General features: G+C 64.1%; 1 protein-coding gene across 1 annotated transcript; it reads right to left on the reverse strand.

The window, feature by feature from the left end:
* Positions 1-424: 424 nt before the first annotated feature.
* LFNG (LFNG O-fucosylpeptide 3-beta-N-acetylglucosaminyltransferase) lies at positions 425-9,100 on the reverse strand. Its single transcript, XM_082430009.1, has 8 exons — positions 8,575-9,100; positions 4,030-4,078; positions 3,427-3,526; positions 3,172-3,325; positions 2,978-3,063; positions 2,396-2,561; positions 1,771-1,856; positions 425-1,589 (listed from the first exon to the last, which is right to left on the reverse strand). Exons 1-8 carry the CDS (start codon positions 9,001-9,003, stop codon positions 1,523-1,525), a joined length of 1,137 nt encoding a protein of 378 aa, XP_082286135.1. The 5' UTR covers positions 9,004-9,100; the 3' UTR covers positions 425-1,522.
* Between the last annotated feature and the right edge of the window lie 6,243 nt (positions 9,101-15,343).

Consider the following 15,343-nt stretch of genomic DNA (forward strand, 5'->3'; position numbering starts at 1 on the left):
TCTGCAAAATGGGGCAAGAATGTGGCCTCTGTGGGCTTGTGACAGAGATGAAGCTGGGTAAGGAGATCCCAGGTCAAGCCACAGCCAGCCCCTGTCCTCCTGAAGGGAGGGCTGGACTCCCTGGCAGCTGTCCAGGGACAGGCCAGCACAGACCAGGGCTACAGAGTCTTAGAGCTGCTTGTCGGAGTGAGACCTGTACATCCAGAGATCTCCCCCTATGTCCGAGGGTGCCCTGGGCTGGTCATGCCTCTCAGGTACCTGGAAGTTGCTATTTAGATCCCAAGTTCCCTTCCCACAATAGATGGCTTGGGGGTCTCTACACACCTCCCCGACACTAGTGCAAACAAGCCCCCAGCCCCCCTGGTGCAGCTTCCACGAACCTGCAGCTCAGGCCCAACTTCCAGCCAAGACCAGGATGCCCAGGTTGCCCCAAAGAGCATCTTTATTCGCAGCAAAGGACGTCACCATAGCAACACACTTCAATTCCCTGAGAACTTTTCCCTTATCATTCACTTTCCTAGCTATGTCTTTGCAGAAGGAAAAACAGAAGACAAAACACACCTCACTGGTCAGGTGCGCCAAGCTGGGCTGGTAGGAGACAGGTTCTATGCAGGAGGTGGGCAGGGAGAGGCCAGATACCACGACATATAAATACACAGAGTGTTAGACATTTCCATCAGCTTTAACAACAAAGATTATCCCAAGTTTGGCTTCTGCTTTTTCTGATCCACAGAAAAGATAAAATGGCACCCTCCCCAACCCCCCGAAAACACAGACAAAAACACCCTACTTTGTACCCACCCCCTTTCGAAAAACAAGCACAGTAAAAAATACTGTCACAATATTTACAGACACACCCACTATGGGCGACTTTCTCTCTACTTCGGAGAGGAGATAAGAGCCTCAGCTGACTCCCCGTCACAAAGGGAAGATGGCCAAGAGAGCGGGGAAGACCCCTGCCCGGGGCGGCGCTGCACGTCACCCAGCGGCAAGGCCACGGGGGCTGCTGTTACTTGGAGCCACGGCACCCAGGTACCCAGGCCAGAGCTCAGTGGGAGGAGGGGACTCGGGCCACACCCCCCAAACCCAGCTTCCTCGCAGCACTGAGCATGGTGAGTTGTCCTGGGGGCTCTGAGGAGGAGCCAGGATCCCAGGGGGCAGGCGCCCGCAGCGCTGGGCCTGCGCTCAGCAGGAAGGGAAAGGCACCTGCACATCGCTGCAGAGCAGCCTCTGGCCCCCATGCTGCCCGAAGACCCCAGAATAATAATAAACCGGCCCTCAGAGTGACCTCTGACTTACGAATCCTTCTGGGGTGGAGCACGGAAAGACAGACGGGCGGTGCCGTGCCTGCTCCTCGGCAGAGCAGAGCTGCCCAGCAGTCTGCTACACGGATGGGCACACAGTACACACACACGCACAGCCCTGGGGGAGCCTCGAATGCCAAGGCCAGGGCGGCACAACAGGGGTCCCCGGGCCCTTTGGATACCAGGGGTGCCCGGGGACAGGGTTTCAGCCGTAGCTGCTAGAAGATGGCAGTGTGGGGACACCAGGGTGTGTCCGGGTACAGGTGGCAGTGGATGGAGCGGAACCTGTGGGGACAGAGTGGGGGGCTGGTCCGTGTGGGGTGCGGGTACTGAGCTCACAGCACCGGGGGCCCTCTTCCACCCAAGCGGGCTCCTGGGGGTACTCTTTCGTCATGCTGCTTAGCTGCAGCAGACCCCAAGGGACCCTAGGTGAGCCCCGCCCCCATCTGGGCCGCAGTTTCCTCACCTGGATGGGTCGGCCTCCACTGAGAAGGGCCCCTTAATGTGGACAGAATTCCGCTTGTTTTCAAACATGCCGTAGCTCAAGGTCACCTGCAGGGGGAGGGACAGAGTGACGCTGGGAGGGGTGCCAATGCCACCCCACCCTGCCCCTGCCCGAGGCTGGCACGTGTGTGGCTCTGCATGAGGGAACAGCCTTGCCTCCTGCCCACCCTTGGACCGAGAAGGAAGGCCCGTGAGCCACATCGCACCACACCCCACCGGCTCTGCACCCCCAGGAGCCAAGTCCAAGGGGGGCTTCAGCTGGGGCTGGTGGTGTTGCCAGCCGTGGCCAGAGAATATCTGCTGGCACAGAGAAGACCCGAAGGGCACAGAGTTGGCATCCCACTGAAGACAGAGGCGGGAAGGATGGACAGCAGGACTTAAGTGGGGGCCGCGCCGGTGGGGGGACGGGGGTGTCTGGGAGGCAACCAACAGCAGGGCCTTTCGTGACCTATTTAACACAGCGACCCCCCCCACCCCCCGGCCCTCCTCCCCCCCCCACTTCGTTCCTCCCTCCCACCTGCCCCTCCCCTCCTCTCCCAGCCGCTCTCCTCTGTCCCCATCCCTTCCCGGGCTGCTAGGCAGCGCACCTGCTCATGGAGCTCGGAGGTGGGGACCTGCTGCAGGTTCTCCAGGTGGGAGTGGAAGAGCCCGCTGCGGATGAGGGGCACGCCCAGCAGAGCCTCCACGATGTAGCCGATGGTGCAGTCGTCCGGCAGCCGGATCCGCTCGGCCGTGCTCATGAAGTGGCCTCCGCTGTGGGAGGGCCGGAGGGCCGGAGTGAGCTGGGGCGGGAGCTGGGCAGGACCCCACCAGGCAGAGCGTCACCCCGGCCAGGCCCAAGAAGGAGGTGCACATGCCCGGTGGGGCAGGGCGCAGCCCAGCCCGTGCCCCTGACGGGCTCTCCCGCTGGCAGCTCCCCTCCTACCTGAGCCCAGGACAGCCCCCTCCTCCGTACCAGCCAGATGATTCTCTGGGAGGTGGGGGTTGCCGGACGCGGGAAGGGGTCCTGACCACCCTGGTGGCTGGCGGGCAGTGGAGGGGTGACTCACCCTGCCAGTACACGTGAGGTTGGGGACACGGGTGCTGGGAAGAGGAGTCAAGCCAGGCCCCCAGTGGGGGGACCTTGGGATCTGGGGCAGCCTCGCCTGTGCCCCAAGGCACTCACTCACCTGGCCCAAGGGCTCATCTTCAGGGCCAGCCCTCGGCTGATGCAGAAGCCAGCCCCGCCGGTGGCAAACCAGAAGTGGACGGGACGCTGCGGGAGGGGGCACGTGGTGAGACTCCCAGACCCTCCCCCCAGGCTTCAGGGACACCTCCCGCCTCCGCCCCGCTCAGCGCAGGCCTGTGTGGGCGGGACACTCACCACCTTGCTCTCGCTGACCCTCTCCGTGGCCTGGATGGGCCTGTCCAGGCTGGGCTTGCCGAGGTAGATGTCCTGCGTGTGCGGGTAGCTGGCCAGCAGCCGCAGCAAGGCCCGCACGTTCACGTAGTTGTCGTCGTCCACGTGGCAGAACCACCTGGGGCGAGGCAGGGCGTCAGGGCAGCCCGCGGGGGGCACTGCCAGGGCAGGAGCCCGAGGAGGGCGCGCTCCCGGCCCCGGCCGAAGGCCAGCACTCACTTCCTCCCCGATTCGATGAAGCGGTCATACTCCACGGCCATCTTGCAGGACAGCGCCTGGCGGCTGTGGGCAGCCGAGCAGTTGGTATTGACCACGTTGCCTGCGGACAAGGGGAGGGGCTGTGAGTGGGTCCAGGGTGGCTCAGCGAGGGCGGCCTGGCCCGGGGTCACACAGCAGGCCCCGTGAGAGCAGAGCAAGAGAGGGTGGGTGGCAGTCTGTCTCGGGGCGCCCTGGGTTCAAGCCGTGCCTGCAGTGGCCTCCCCCTCAACCCCTCCCTCGAGCAGGACCCAGGCCCAGTGATCTCACCCCCCCCAGCCCAATCCCCTCCTGGGGGCCCCGCCCCGCCCCGCCCCTGCCCATTCAGGCGGCTTTTTCCCAGCACCAGCCACCTGTTGCCGCCACACCAGCTCAAAGGGCCCCGGGCGCTGAAAGGGCCTCATTTGCATGAGAATTGGGCGGGGGGGGGGCGAGTGGTGGGGCGGAGCGTTGAGCAAACCCCTTGAGTAAACTGCCCTCCCAGGCCCGTGGCCTCGGTGACCTCTCCAGAGGGGAGGGTTTCCTCTGGGCGGGAGCCCCCCTTGCCTCCCCACGTCCAGGGCTCACCCGTGCGCCTGGCCAGGGCTGCATCTTCCCCGTCCGTGAAAATGTACGTCTGCAGGGAGAAATACGGCCTTGAACAGGCAGCCCTGTGCCCCGGCCCCCGGCCACCGTGGGGCCCAGGGCTGGGCACCCTGCGGCTTCACAGGGATCCTTCAGTCACGCCCATGCCCCACCTTTGAGCCTCAATTTCCCCACATGCAGAGTGGGGCTCAAGTGCCTACCCTGAGTGGAAGTGGGCTGGGGGCCCAGGAAGACCCCACCCCACCCCCTACCTCGACAGCTGGGCCCAAGGTCAGCCGGCAGCTGCGCCGGCACGAGCCAGGTGCGGTGCCCCGCCCACCCGCCAGGTAACCGGCTCCCGGCCCGCCCTGCACACCTGGCGGGGCACACACCCTTATTGACACAGTGCCCAGCCTGTGGGAGGGGCGGAGGGTGGGGGGGGCAGGCGGAGGAGGTCGGCTTTGGGAAGCCAAGTCTCAATCAGTCGGGGACAAAGGCCTCTGCTGGGCGGCCGCCAAGCACAGGCGGACAAAGGGCCCGGAGAGAGGGTGAATCACCAGGCATTGTCCGCCAGCTTTGTCCTGGGCTGCGCTGTGAGGGGAACTGGCCGCGTTAAGCGGGAGTGGCCGCACAGCCCATTACCATACAGCTGGCCTGGTTAACTGGGCCGGGCTGGGCACAAGGTCCGGCAGGCTGGGGTGTGGCCCCAGCCCAGCAGTCCTCCGGGCTGGGCCCGCAACACCGGGGCCCCCCTCGTACCCCTGGCTGCGCGACCAGCCAGCGGAGCCAGTCACCTTCTCTGAGCCAAAGCAGCCTCCAGGGTTCTAAGGGGACACGGTCCGCGGGGTCGAGGCGGGAAACCTCATGTGCCACCAGCGCCCCCAGCACCCGTGCAGCCCCGCCTGCTGCTCGCCTTGCTCAAGGCCGCATCCGGGCTCCACCTGTGCCAGCACAGGGCCACCCCTGCCAGGATCGCTCCGCGGAAGAGGCGGGGGGCCGACGGGGAGGGGCCAGGAGCTGCCAGCGCCCGCCTGGGCCCGTCGGCACAAGGGGAGGAATGTTCCTTTTCCTCTTACCGGCCCGCCCAGCGCGTGCCGCCCAGCACCCCGAGGCGCGGCTGAGTGCAAAGCGCAGGCCCGGTGGAGGGTGCCGGGAGCACAGGCAGCCGGAGACCCCCCCACCTCCGTGCCCACCAGGCCTCGGTTTCCTTCTGTGTACAAACGGGTGCAAGGGAGGGGCCGGCGTGTGCAGGCCTGGCATACAGCACGAACCCAGCGACCTGGGGGACTCACCTGCGGTGCCCACCCTCAACTGGCAGCCCCAGCTCCTTGCCCAGCCTGAGCCCAGACCTGGGCACACTCTCAGTGAGGCCACAAGCTGGCTGGGCCTAGAGAGAGCTAAGGGGGGTGGCAGGCTCCTTCTACACCCTCTCCACGCACGCACCCCCTCCTTCCAGAGCAGACACCCCAGGGCGGCCCGCACGCACAGACTCGCATCCAGCCCCCCCACCGCCCCGCCTGCCCCCCAGCATCTCAGCCCAGGAATGCCGTGGGAGGACGAGGCCGGCCCGTGCAGACGCCGTTGCCGCCACTGGATTAAAAGGAAAATGCTTTCTTAATGAGATCAAGGGAGGCCTGTTCTCCCGCGCGCTTGGTGGTGCCCTATAAACCCAGCCCAAGGCTACGGAGATTAAAGTCACCTTTGTTCAGAGGGGAGTGCTTGGAGGCGTGGGGTGTGGGGTGTGCGGGTGCCGGGCCTCCGGTCTCCCCACATCAGAGCAATCAGGAGGGGAGGGGACGGGCTGCCCGGCCGCGGGCCTCACCCACTGCTCAGAGCCTCAGTTTCCGCCCTCTGTGCAATGGGCGGAACCAGAGCTCACGGGTGCCCAGAGCAGAGTGCCCCGACGCCTTCTCTTCTTTCATCTCCCTAACGGCCCTGAGAGGAGGGCACCACTACGACCCGAGTGTACAAGTGGGGAAACTGAGGCCCAGAGAGGGGCAGCCCCTAGTCTGCAGTCACACCCCGGGGCAGAGGCGGTGCTGGTCCACCCCAGCCATGCCTTCCAGGGACCAAGACACCCCCCCACCCCGCCCAGACCCCTCCCCACTTCCCCGAAAACGACAGGGCTGGAGGAGGAAGAGCAGGGCAGCGAGGGCCGCAGGGCTGGCTGTGGGGGGGGGGGACACCCACAGGAAGCGGCATTGTTCCTGGAGCTGCGATTCAAAGAAACACAGGATGCCAAGCTCTCCCCCCAACAATTGTGGCTGCCGCGGTGGCAGCCGCTGCAGCCTGGCCCACTCCGGGAGGGATGGGGGAGGAAAGTGTGGGCCAAAGGCCCAGCCCCTCATCCTGGACTTCAAGGCCCATCACAGTGTGGTCTCTATTGACCACCCCCACCCAAGTCACTCCAATTGCTGGAAGTTTCTTGCACACCCCCCATGCTTGTGCTCAAGATGCCCAATTGCCCTTTCAGGGCATTTTCTTCTCTCAGTCTAGCTCAAATGGCACCTCCTCCAGGAAGTCCCTCCCTCCCCAACACGGGTCAGATGCCCACTTTCAGCTCACACAGCCTCTCTGGGTTTCCCCCGCTGCGGCCCTGACTTCCTTGAGTCTTCCCCCATCAGACTGGGTCTGAATCACCCCTCACAGGGCTGGGAAAGGAGGTCTCTCTGTTGAAACAGTTTCAAGGACCCCTCCCCCACAGGACACCGTAAGAGGGGTTCCTGCTTGCTGTGACACATGAACCGATTGTTGGGGACAGATTCGGCCTCTCCTGGGTGGGGGCCCTGGGGTGAGAAGGAAACCCAAGTGGCCCCTCAACGGGGAGCAAAGGGTCCAGGGGAGGGACCGCCTCCATCCCGACTCTGCGTACTCCCTGGGCTCATTCCCTACATCTCTAGGCTTTGCCAGCCCTCTTTTACGACACCCTACTGGAAGGGCAATGCTTTCCCTGTTTCAGAGATGAGGAGACTGAGGGTCAGAGAGGCGCTTGGTCTTGCCCAAGGTCACCTAGCTTGGCTGGGACTGGTACCTGAGAACCCCCTGACCGTATTCCCTCTGCTGGAGAAAGCCCCCAAAGTCCAAGACGAGGGGTGCTCAGAGCTGGTGGCAGCCCAGAGGGGGCTGAACACTGCCAAAGGTCACACAGCAGGGAGGCAGAGTCCTGGGGGATGGTGCCCGGCTCAGGGGTGGTGCCCCACAACGGCTGTCACTCAGGGATGTGGGGGACCCCACAGGCCCTCATCGCCAGGCAACCTGAGTGGCCAGCACGCCGGCGGCGGTTCCCATGGAGCACATAGCTGCACACAAGAGGCCGGACGCCTTTCTCCACTGGAGAAAGGGGCTTTGTTACCTTGCCCAAGCGGCCGGCGTGAGAGCCGCCCGGCGCTGGGAATCCTAACGGCCCAGCAGCCAAACAAAACCCGCAGCCCCCGCTGCCCCCTCCTGCCGGCCTGCTGAGCCCCTGGGAAAGGGACGCTGTGTTCCCAGGAGGCTGCCATGGGGTTCCCAGGGCCCCCTCCCCATGCTTGGACCAGATAGGACCCTGCCCCCCCAGGTCCCATCAGGACCCCACCAGGGCCCTGCCCCAAAACAGGGCTCAGCCAGGCCAGAAGGCCACCCCTCCCAGACCTCGAGGGCTGAAACAGGGAGGAAGTGGTGTGGGCTCTTCTCTGAGCCCCCAGCCTGGTCAAGGGTCCTTCACCCTCATCCCAGATACCCAGTTTGTCCCTTGAGTTTCCCAGCTCAGGGATATCCCCCCACCCCACACCCCCGCAGGGCTCACGTTCTGCCCTCGTCCTGCCCCAACCCAGCCGTCCTGCTGCAGCCTGGAGGGAGATTTTCAAAGTGGGGTGTGTCTTTATTATGTATGTGGAGGAAGTCGATGCTCAGCTAGGATGTACCGAGCACAAGGTGCCAGGCTCCAGAGACTTCTGCACTGTGGAGAGAGGACCGCCGCGCAGACTCTGAAACCCCGTGCTCTCTTTCTTTTGAGATGTACTCCCCAGGGCCCACTAACGCCCACCCCCAACTTCAGAATATTTTCTACAGTGACTTGTCCCATTGCAAAGACTGGGATGGGGATGGGACTGGCCCTGTGCCCGGGGGTCCTAACCCCACTCCACCTCTAAGGAAAGAGTTTTCTTCTTCCCAGGGAAGGGTATGAGCCCAGGGTGATGCCCCACGCAGAATCTGCCTTGGGGAGGTTTGGGGACAATAATGCCCAGTTCATGAGTTCCAGTGTTGGGGGGCAAGAAGCATCACAGGGCACCAAGCCCAGGCACTGGCGGCTGGTGGAGGGTCAGTGCAGGCCACCCAGGGCCCTGCGAGTTGGCTGGGGATGGGTCCCCGGCACGCACTTCCACAACCGTATGGGGAGAGTGGCCCCACCAGGAAAACTGGGCTGGAAGGGGCTGGACTGGCGTCACTACCCCCCGATACTCCCAGTGGCTGTACAGAGATGCAGCCTGGCGCCCATCGGATGCTGCCACCAGCTGGACAAGAGGGCACCTTCTCCCCTGCCCACTTGCCCAGGCTGCGGGGGCTCACCATCTCCTTGTGGCGCGAGATCCACGTCTCCAGCAGCAAGTCGAGGCGCGCGCGGTGAAACTTTTTGGTGGTCTTGACCGCGATGAAGACGTCGTGCGGCGTGAGTGGCTCGGCCGGGGACCGCGGATGGCCGTCTGCGGGGCGGGGGACGCTGCCGGGCGGTGGGCCCGCGTCTCTACGAGAGCGGGTCAGCAGGCTGAAGTACTCGGACAGACTGTGCACCTCGCGGACTAGCGCCCCGGGTGCCGCCGCCGCCTCCAGCCCAGGAGCTGGGGCCACCCCCGAGGGGCCCGCCAGGCTGCGCAGCGCGCGCCGACCGCGCTCAGCGGGCACCGGGGTCGGCGGCGGGTCGGCGGTGAGCACCAGCAGGCAGGCGAGCAGCGCGCCCGCCAGCGCCAGCAGCAGGCGGCGGCCGCAGCGCTTGAGCATGGTGGGGTGGCGGCCGCGCGGTGCGCCCAGCCCCGCGCGCCCTGCCCGGTGCGCCCTGCCCCTCACTCCGGCGCCGAGGATCTCGGGTCCCGCGGCAGGTCCAACAGTGCACCGCCCGCGCCCCGCGCTCTTAAACCTCCCCAGCCTGGCTCCGCCCCTCAGGGGGCGGGGCCCTGCCTGAGGCCCCGCCTTCAGCACGAGCTCACTGGCTCCCGGGCCCTGGGGCGGGGCCTCTCCAGGTTGCCCCAGATGCTCGGCAGAGCCCACGTGGGGCCGCGGCGGGGGTCTGGGAACTGCCGAGCGGGCGTCGTGGGCTCCCGCCCCCGGTCCGCACGTGCACGCCCCGCCCCGCCCCGCCCGGATCGCCCCCGCGGGCAGCGGGGCGGCTTGGGGATGTGGGTTCGCCCCGCCCCAGTGGCCCTGAGGGGGAAACCCAGGCTGGCCAGCGCCGGCCGGAGCTATACTCAGCGTCTGACATGCGGAGGGGCGCGCCCTTGGCGCTGTAATGGGGATTCTGGGACAGGGACTTCGGGCTCAATCGTCCCGCGGGGGACGTCCTTCCTTCCTCGCTCCACACTTCCCCTCCCGAGCCCGGCTTCCTGCCCTACGGACGGCGCAGGCCTTGTAACAGGGCTGCTGCTGCCTGGGTGGACCTGACCGCTCGGTCCAGAGTACCCTTTATTGATATCGAGGAGGTGCTTAGCCACCTGAGCCACAGGTAGGGACACGAGGTTCCAGCGAGAAAGCACCTTACGAAATTCCATCCCTAGCCCCCGAGCTAATTTCCTCGTCTCTGCCCAACGTCGGAGGGCAGAGGATTGGTTCCCCGAAATCCTCGGGCGCCCCGTGGCGCCCCGAGAAGAAACCGAGATCGCCCCTCCCCGCGCGGGATGAAAGGCCGCCTTCTGTCCCATTTGGTCCCTCTGCTCTCGGGCCAGATGTGGCCCAGCTGTGCCCCCGCCCCGCCTCCCCGGCACACGGCGGCTCCCACCCCCCGGCCCTTCCCACGGGCTGGGCCAGCCCACCGCACGAGCAGGGGCGGCAGGAATGTGCGCCGACAGCCTGGGTTGAGGGTTAGGGACCAGGGGCAAGGAAGTGGCCAAGGGCTCCCCGTGGCGAAATCAAAGTCTGAGTCGCCCGCCCGCAGCATCTTCCGGAAGCGCGGCTAGGGGCGGCTCTCCGCTTGGCTGCCTCCTTCCCCTCCCTCCTCAGTTCCTCCGAATCCCCTCCTAAGGAGGCCCTAGGTGACCACCGGGCTAAACTGGTCCCCCCTTAGCGCTCACTCTGCCCGCTGGCCCGTTTTCTTCATAGCGCTTACCTCTGCTCGATGGCACCCCTTCATGGTCCCTTTCCCTCCACCGGAATGTCAACTGCGGAGAACAGGGCCTGGAACGTAGTAGGTGCTCTGTAAAGATTTATTGTGTAAATGTCTGGCCCGGGTTCCAGACTCTCGCCTGGCCCATTTGTTCTTAGGGCCCTGGGGCCCTACCCCTTGCCCCTCTGGGATGGGGTGCGGTGGAGGATGGGAGTTCCCAGGCCTCTTCCTGTACCCACCCCCAAGGTAATTAGCAGGCGCCACCTCAGGCAGGCAGATGCCTGAGCAGATGGTGCTAGCTGTGCCCAAGTGACAAGACTCCCATGGAGTCACCTCCTGCCATAAACCCCTCCCCCATCAGCCAGAGCCCAGCCTTGGAGCCTCTAGTCAGTTGGAGAGGTGGGGGTGGGCAGGGGGGAAATGGACCCGATGGCGGGGTGGGCCACCCCCAAACAGTCAGCTGAGCCCCAGCACAGCTCCAGCCTCCTGTCTGAAGGGTCTCTGTGCCGCATTTCCCTCGCCCCACCACTGATGCTTATCTATCCCATTCCTGGGCTGTTTTGAGAGGGAGCCTTCTTCACGGCCTTCCTCTCTCCCCTGGACCTCTTGAGCAGCCTCCACCCTGGTCTCCCTGCCCCCAGTCTACCTGCTCTATTGATTCTCTGCTCAGAAACCACACAGCTTAATCAGACCCCCATGCCCCTGACACACACACACACACTCACAGGTCAAAATCTTTGATGGTTTCCCATGGCCCCTGAGTTCAAGTCCTAGCCTGGTGTCCACATACCTCCCAAATGGGTCCCAGCTCCATTTCTTGCTACTCCCTGCAATGCCTCCCCATTCTCTAACAGCCCCCAAACCGTCAAGCCCCCAAATCTTTGCATGAACTGTGCCCTGTACCTGGGATTCCGTCAGTGGCACCCATATGAAGTGGTACCCACTAGGTGCTGAGCATTCTGCAAGAGGTAGGAGGGACAGCAGTGTGAAGCCATGCCACCCCACACTCCCACCTGATGAGGTCCTGTGAGCCAACCCCTCCATGGCCCCGACCCAAGGGGCGGGACCCCCTGCTCCGCACCCCAGAGCATCCCTGCTTTCTCCGACTCGTGCTCCCCGGTTCGTGCTGCATAGTCCTGGCTGCTGTGCCTTTGACACACCAGACCGCAGACGTGATGTGCCCATTGTACAGAAAGCAAGTTGAGGCTCAAGAAGCACTGCTGCATTGTACTCGGGGAGCAAGGAGGAGGAGCAACTGTAGAGAGGGGCAGTGGCGCAGCCTGGCAGGCGCACGGTGTAGAGGCCGGCAGGGGGTTTTCTGCACCTCTCTGAAGCCAGGCTTGGTGGGAGTGGGGGGACCTGGGTGTGAGTTCCTGTCTGGGAACAGCAGGACAAAGCTTTGCAGCATTCTTGTGGGGACCATGGGCTTTGGCAAGAGTGATTCAATTTCTTTGCTGTCAGGAGAATGGAATTTCGTGGTGACTCCTTGAGGTCTGAAAACTGTAGGGGGGTGGCGGCCTAGCCACCCCCGCCCCCTTCCCTAGGCTCAGCTCCAGCCTGAGGCACTCCCGTCCCCTGCCCTCACCCTAGACCCAAAGGCTCCCTCCAGGGACCCACTGGGCCAAACAGCTCTGAGGTGGGGGGCGGTGAGAGGAGGAGGTGCTGGGCCCAGGACAGGAAATGGGGACCCAGGGAAGGGATGGGGAGGGCTGACCAGGTTGCCAGGAAACCCCCTGGGGCCTTAGGGTCCTTGGGAAGGGGGATGGGGGAGAGGCTGTGCCAGGGTCCTCCCCAGGTATGGGACACAGCCCTGGGGCTGGGGCCTTCTAGAGCCAGACTACTTGCTTTCCAGTCCCAGAGGGGCCACTTCTCAGCTTTATGACCTTGGACCCGGGACATTCCTCCTCTGAGCCTCAGTTTCGCCACCCATAACACAAGGATGCCATTGTTGTTCATCTTATAAGGTGCCGGCCGACGGGCAATAAGTCAGGCGAGCAGGCGGACTGGCCCTCTCGCCCAGGGACATGGGTGTGTGCGCCTCTTGGGCAGCTGACCTCCGCTCGGCATGGCACGGCCCCTCCACCAGCCCCCGAGTGGGGCTCCTGGGCAGCCGGGTGGCAGAATGGCTTGAGACCTGCCGAACGAGGCTGGGTGGAGAGGTGGCCGAGGACAGGGGGCCCACATGACCAGCGAGGCCCCAAGGGACTCTCCTTGCCTCCCTGTCAGCTCAGAGGAGGTGCTGTGTGCCCGTCCGAGCTCAGGCCCCCTTTCCGGGCTGGGGCTCAGCCTGGGGCCTCCTGCAAATGGAATCAGTCCCAGCGGGTTCTAGAAGCCCCTTCCCCACCGGCTCCTGGAGACTTGGGGCTGGCCTCCCCTGAGTGTCTCTTTCCTGGGAAGATCCAGGAGACATAATGGGTGACCCATTAACTCGAAGGGAGTCATCCAAGGCAGTCCTGGGAACAGCCTTTCCCAGCCCAGCAGCAGAGCCCAGAGAGGGAAGGAGGGCACGGTCCCCACCTCCACGAGGTGGTGGCTGGCAGGTGGAGCCGGGCAGGGGCCTCACGCTGCCCCATCTGACACAGACATGAGAGGCCTGTCCTCAAGGCTGCCGTCAGGGCGTCCGAGGAAAAGTGACAGCGTGGGAGCCCCAGATGCCAGGGTGCCCACGGGCTTCCTAAGGGGCAGTGAGTGGCATGCCCGCGGTGGCCCAGAAGCTTCTGGGTGAAGAGTCAGTGCTGGCAGGAGGGGAGGTAATGGAGAGGGGTTGGCTTACAAGCTCGGTGCAGGAGGGAGGGGGCACAGCAGGCGACGGCAGCTGATCCGCATTACTGATGGTCTGGGTGGCAGTGCACCCGTGAGAACAGACAGCCTACAGCTGCAAATGAGCCCCCGGCCCAGTTCCGCCTGCCTGCCGGCTCGCTCTGCCTGGAGCCCCTCACCCCCCACCCACGCTCTGTGTGGTCTTGGGCCAGTTCCCTTCTCTCTGTAGGTCTCAGGATTTTACTTGACTCTGTAATAGGGATATAGCTGGTACCTGCCCCGCCCTGCCAACCCTGGGCTGGCTAGGGGCTGGTACTCTGCAGATGTAAAGCACCAATGAACACTGGTGGCCTGGCCCTTTGGCCTGAACCTTGGGGCCTGGTGTGGTCAGAGCAGCCAGGCCGACTTGGCCTGGACGGCTGAACAAGGCTTCGGGGAGCATGGATGGATGGATGGATGGATGGATGGATGGATGGATGAGGACATACAGAGACTCAAGAGAGCATTCCTTCCCCCCCAGCCCCCTCCCGCTCAGGGGAACATGGGTCTCGGGGTAAAAGGAGGCCTGGCAGGGCTGCCCACTGAACTCTGAGCTGGCAGTGGGGATGGGGCCTCAGGGCAGAGCTGACCCCCATGAAAATGACCACATGCTATGTGTCTGCCCTGCACTGGGAAATGGGCATTTCCCACTGTGCCGCCTCAGGAAGGCCTCAAAAGGTCCCACTCAAACCATTGGTCTTACAGATGGGACACAGGGGTCCAGAGAGGGGAAGAAGGATGCCCTTGACCCCACGGGAAGGTCAGGGTGTCTCAGCCCTGGGACCAGGGTTTGCGCACACAGTGAGGGCGGCAGGCCTAGAGCTGGCAGCTGTGTTTCTTCCTGGTGGCTATGCTGGGGCCATCTGGGCCGCGGGGCTGGACGGAGCTAATCTGATTTGCAGCCCCCGGTGGCAGAACCCCACCGCCAGAACCCATTACTGACGTCCTGCAGGGGCCAGATTCCCACCAGGGAGGCACCAGAGCCCCTCTGCCCCAGCTGGCCTTTGTCTTCCCAAGAATGGCTAGCTTGTGCTGGGCAGGGGTGAGCCGTGGCTGTGCTGGTGCCTGCCAGGCTCCAGGCGTGATCCCCTGCCCCAGTCATGACCCTGTGCCCAAGTGGATGGGACCAGACCCCAGGAGCAGTGGGAGGAGGGGCTCCGGGCCGGATGGGGTAGCCGGGCTCAGAGTCTTGGCTCCCAGGGAGCCCTGCTTCCTGCGTGATCCTGAACTTGCCTCTTTCTCCCTTGACCTCAGGCCCCTCCTCCATCTGGAACACGGGATGGCATTGTCCTCCCTCTTGCTCACCGGCATGGGGGAGGATGTGGCATCCCTTGATATTCTGGGCTGGACGTGACATCCCCTGATATTCTGGGCTGGACGTGGCATCCCCTGATATTCTGGGCTGGACGTGACATCCCCTGATATTCTGGGCTGGACGTGGCATCCCCTGATATTCTGGGCTGGACGTGGCATCCCCTGATATTCTGGGCTGGACGTGGCATCCCCTGATATTCTGGGCTGGACGTGGCATCCCCTGATATTCTGGGCTGGACGTGACATCCCCTGATATTCTGGGCTGGACGTGGCATCCCCTGATATTCTGGGCTGGACGTGGCATCCCTTGATATTCTGGGCTGGACGTGGCATCCCTTGATATTCTGGGCTGGACGTGGCATCCCTTGATATTCTGGGCTGGACGTGGCATCCCTTGATATTCTGGGCTGGACGTGGCATCTCTTGATATTCTGGGCTGGACGTGACATCCCTTGATATTCTGGGCTGCCCTGGAAGCTGGCAGGGGGAGGGGTACATGCCCAGGAGCGGCAGTCACAGCCCCAGAGAGATAAGCTGCCACCATGGACCCATCCACCCATCTGTCTGTCTGTCCATCCAGCTGTCCGTTCACCCACCCATCCATTAGCATCCCTGGGCGCTCTCTCCATTCCCAGCTCTGGCTCCAGGGGAGTGTAGGAGGTGACTCAGACACAGCGCCTGGTTCCAGGGGGCTCACAGTCTCCTGGGGAGGATTCTTCCAGCACCCAGATGTTCCCCAAACAGGCAGAGGGTGGTAGGGGCTGGAAGATGGGTCAAGTCCAAGTGTGCCAGGGGCCTGGGCAAGGGAGAATCCACCTTGTGCCAGGGCTGGGGGTACAAGGCTTCAGGAGAGGCTTCCAGGAAAAGATGGTGACTGTCACGCTGCAGCTTGAAGGTCTGGGCAGGCAGAGG

Source organism: Balaenoptera physalus (genome assembly GCF_965194825.1).
Source record: "Balaenoptera physalus genome assembly, chromosome: 16".
In the NCBI taxonomy this organism is placed as follows: Eukaryota; Metazoa; Chordata; class Mammalia; order Artiodactyla; family Balaenopteridae; genus Balaenoptera; species Balaenoptera physalus.